At 56.3% G+C, this 3,108-nt stretch overlaps 1 protein-coding gene across 1 annotated transcript in view; it reads right to left on the reverse strand.

Moving 5' to 3' along the window:
- Positions 1–33: 33 nt before the first annotated feature.
- COG1 (component of oligomeric golgi complex 1) overlaps positions 34–3,108 on the reverse strand; it is a gene marked incomplete at its 5' end in the record, with an annotated part of 8,081 nt that continues 5,006 nt past the window's right edge. The window contains 5 exons of the mRNA XM_010155842.1: positions 34–201; positions 1,736–1,811; positions 1,918–2,027; positions 2,459–2,567; positions 2,893–3,020. Coding sequence (XP_010154144.1) covers positions 61–201; positions 1,736–1,811; positions 1,918–2,027; positions 2,459–2,567; positions 2,893–3,020 — 564 coding nt within the window. The remainder of the gene's footprint in view (positions 202–1,735; positions 1,812–1,917; positions 2,028–2,458; positions 2,568–2,892; positions 3,021–3,108) is intronic.

The raw sequence follows: 3,108 nt of genomic DNA on the forward strand, positions 1-3,108 counted from the left end.
CAGGGGAGAGAGCAGCCTCGGTGAAGACGAACACGCAGCCCAACTCCTCGTTTTATTGCATCACTTGGTCATGCCAGAAAGCCACCCCAGCTTGAAAAGAGAAGGGGCAGATGCCTCTTCCTCCTCGGTTACAAGCTGCCTGAACAAGGAGCCAGGGCGCGACGCCTCATCCTCTGCCCTCGGGAGTCCAGGAGGTGGAACCTGTTTTCAGAAAGCAAAGCGTCAGGAACGACCACGGCGTACCCTGGCCCGCGAGGAGGTGTAGGCTACAGCCCAACGGCTCCCCCAGGCAACTGGAGCTCGACCCACCGCCTCAGCGGTGCCGCTCCCGAGGTCAGCGCCAGGCAGAGGCAGCTCTGAGCGGCGGACACACAGCTCCTCGTTGCTGTTAGCAACAGGTAACTTCTTAAATGCCATTGTCAATGCTCGACCCCCCCCCAAATCATCCCGAACTGTGGGGGAGGGGCTGTGGCGCTCAGAGCAAGGGGCTAACGGCAGACGGGGAGCTGCTGCCCTTGCAGGGAGCTGTTCTCGAATAACTATGGACTTTAACCTCTCCTGAACTCTTTTAGCATGAAAGGAGCAAGGGATTCTGGGAAGCGTGGCTAGTGCAGAACCCATGTGTGCCAGCGCAGCGGGCGAGGGGAGCGTTGGAGCGAGCCAAGCATCACGGCGCGCTTCCGCGCTCTCCTGCGGCTGAGGTGTAAGAGGTAAGGAATACCGTTACGGGAAGCTCTGGGCTTTTAAACAGCCCTTCGGTGCTGTCTGCTCCTTAATGCTCCTGAATAATTGGGATGGGGCATCAGGAAGGAATTCTTCCCGCAGAGGGTGGGGAGCACAGGGACAGGTTGCCCAGAGAAGCTGTGGATGCCCCATCCCTGGGAGTGTCCAAGGCCAGGCTGGATGAGGCTTGGAGCAACCTGGGCTATGGAAGGTGTCCCTGCCCATGGCAGGGGGTGGCACTGGGGGGGCTTTAAGGTCCCTTCCAACCCAAACCAGTCTGGGGTTCTGTGATACTGGAGAGCAAGAGCTGCAGAGCAGCAGCATCTCAAGTAACAGCTCTGACACACCAGACCTTTACTCTTCTCTCCCAGTCGAGGACATCGCCACAGATGGATTACTGGGTTAGTAAGAGCTAAAGGAAACAGATTACAGCTTCCTGTAGTGCTCAGGTATTCCTTGGCTCTCAATCCTCAGCTCCATCTAAGCAGATGCTTTAAACTGGGGGAAACGGAGCAACACAGTGCCTGTCTACTGACAACGGGACAACACGGAGCTTTTGCACGAGAAGCAAGCCACTCCACACAGGCTTAAATACCCAAGCCAGGCCTCGCCGGGAGTTAAAGGTCAGCTTCACACTGGAAAGGAGTTCAAATAATTAGCTAGTATCCTTCAACGTGTCTTGTGGCCATCTTTAAATTAATTGTCTTTTAGGCATTGACCTCAAAATGCCTCAGCTGTGCAAGTCTTCGCTGCCTTTTCACCGTGGTTGGTTGTTTCACCACAGAGCAGCGAGCCCTGAAAATACAGGGGCCAGCAGGGTGGTGGGTTTTTCTGAGGGACGAGAGGGAATCCAAACCATCCCATGTTGCCCCAAGTTCTCTCATGTTACAGAAAATAAACATCGGGTTAATGTTTAACTCTTTGGCTACTTTCTTCTTCCCCCCTCCCCAACCTCCAGTGGTGGTGGGAGAACGAGCGCTGGCACAAAGTGAACAGGGTTCATTTTACCAACCTGGACTCTCTCTGTGCTCCTGGCAGCAGACTTGCCCTTTCGCGAGCTCGACATGCTCAGCGGCAGAAGCCCGAATCTTAAGAGACGGGAGAAAGAAACGCAGCCGGTCGCAGGGATGCGGGAACTCCGGACCCAGCTTCCCAAAGAGGCAGGAGGACGCTCGCCAGAGCCGCCTACCTTACCTGATCTGGCTGGATGCTAACGGCAAGATGTTGTGGAGCTCCTGGGAGCTGGGAGCGCCGCTCCTGCTCGCGTACTGGTTCTCCGTCCCGGTCAGCAAGCCGAAGAGGACCTAGAAAGTGGGAAGCTGTCTGTATCCAGGGTCAGCTGCAGCCTGCTGGCACGCTACAGTATTTGTCACTGGCTCCAAGTTTGAACACAAAGTGTCTCCCCCGTTAACTTGCTTTTAATTGGTGCTGCTCGTTATCACCACGGTTGAGTTCTAGGCCCGTTTCAGCACTGCTTAACCCAACTAGCGTTTCACAGGCTCCAGTGAATGCTGTTAGATAAATTCAGCCAACTCCACGCACGACGATGTGCCGTGCAGCCAGCTCAGCGTGCTCCTCTTTCCTTCCGCTGGCATTAAACACTCTTCCCACTTCCCAGCAAGTGCCAGTAGCTACCTAAGGCCCTGAGCACTTTGTACAGCCACCCCAGCTGCCCTTCAAACCGCGCTTTGCAGCCCCGCTTCCTGATCCATCCCTTCCTTTTCCTCACACTCACAGAGGTTCGCTGAACCAGGCGATTAAGGCTGCTGTTCAAGTGCGGAGTGAAGACGTCCAAGTCAAACGGATCTATGTGTCCCTCCAGGAAGTCGGTCACCACCTCAATCCTACGAGCAGAGCAGAGGAGTCCCGTGAGGGGTTACCTCCTCGCAGTGCCCAGCAGCGTGGTTTCACTGCTTAACTGTTCTCTCCAGGGGCATCCTCTGGTGACAGGGACCAGCCCGCTGTCTCCGAGCTGCAGAATCCCACCCCGCTTTCTACATTCCTGGGATAAGCTTAGTGTTGGAGAAGACGTCAGAGCTTAGAGTCTGCACCGCCCTTCTCCGGTGAGGCCCAAAGGCACCGCTCCTGCTGGCAGCGGGACAGGCTGTTGGTTTAAACCGCTTCAGGGCCCTGCAAAGCACCGCTGGTATCCGAATCCGGGAACCGTACCTGGAGTCATGCTTGATCCTGCTGGGTTTCGCTTCCTCGCTCTTGGCCGTCAGGATGATGCTCAGGTACCGCAGATCGTAGAGTAACTGCAGAGCTCTGTTCTGGGTCATGGGGAAGGTGCCCGCTCCCTGTGAACAGGACAGTCGGGAATGGGGCTCTGGGGGCTGTCAGGGGACCGCTTCAGGGGAGACAGAACCACCAGCACCGCCAACCAAC

Source organism: Eurypyga helias, unplaced genomic scaffold (assembly GCF_000690775.1).
Source record: "Eurypyga helias isolate BGI_N326 unplaced genomic scaffold, ASM69077v1 scaffold25087, whole genome shotgun sequence".
NCBI classification, from domain to species: Eukaryota; Metazoa; Chordata; class Aves; order Eurypygiformes; family Eurypygidae; genus Eurypyga; species Eurypyga helias.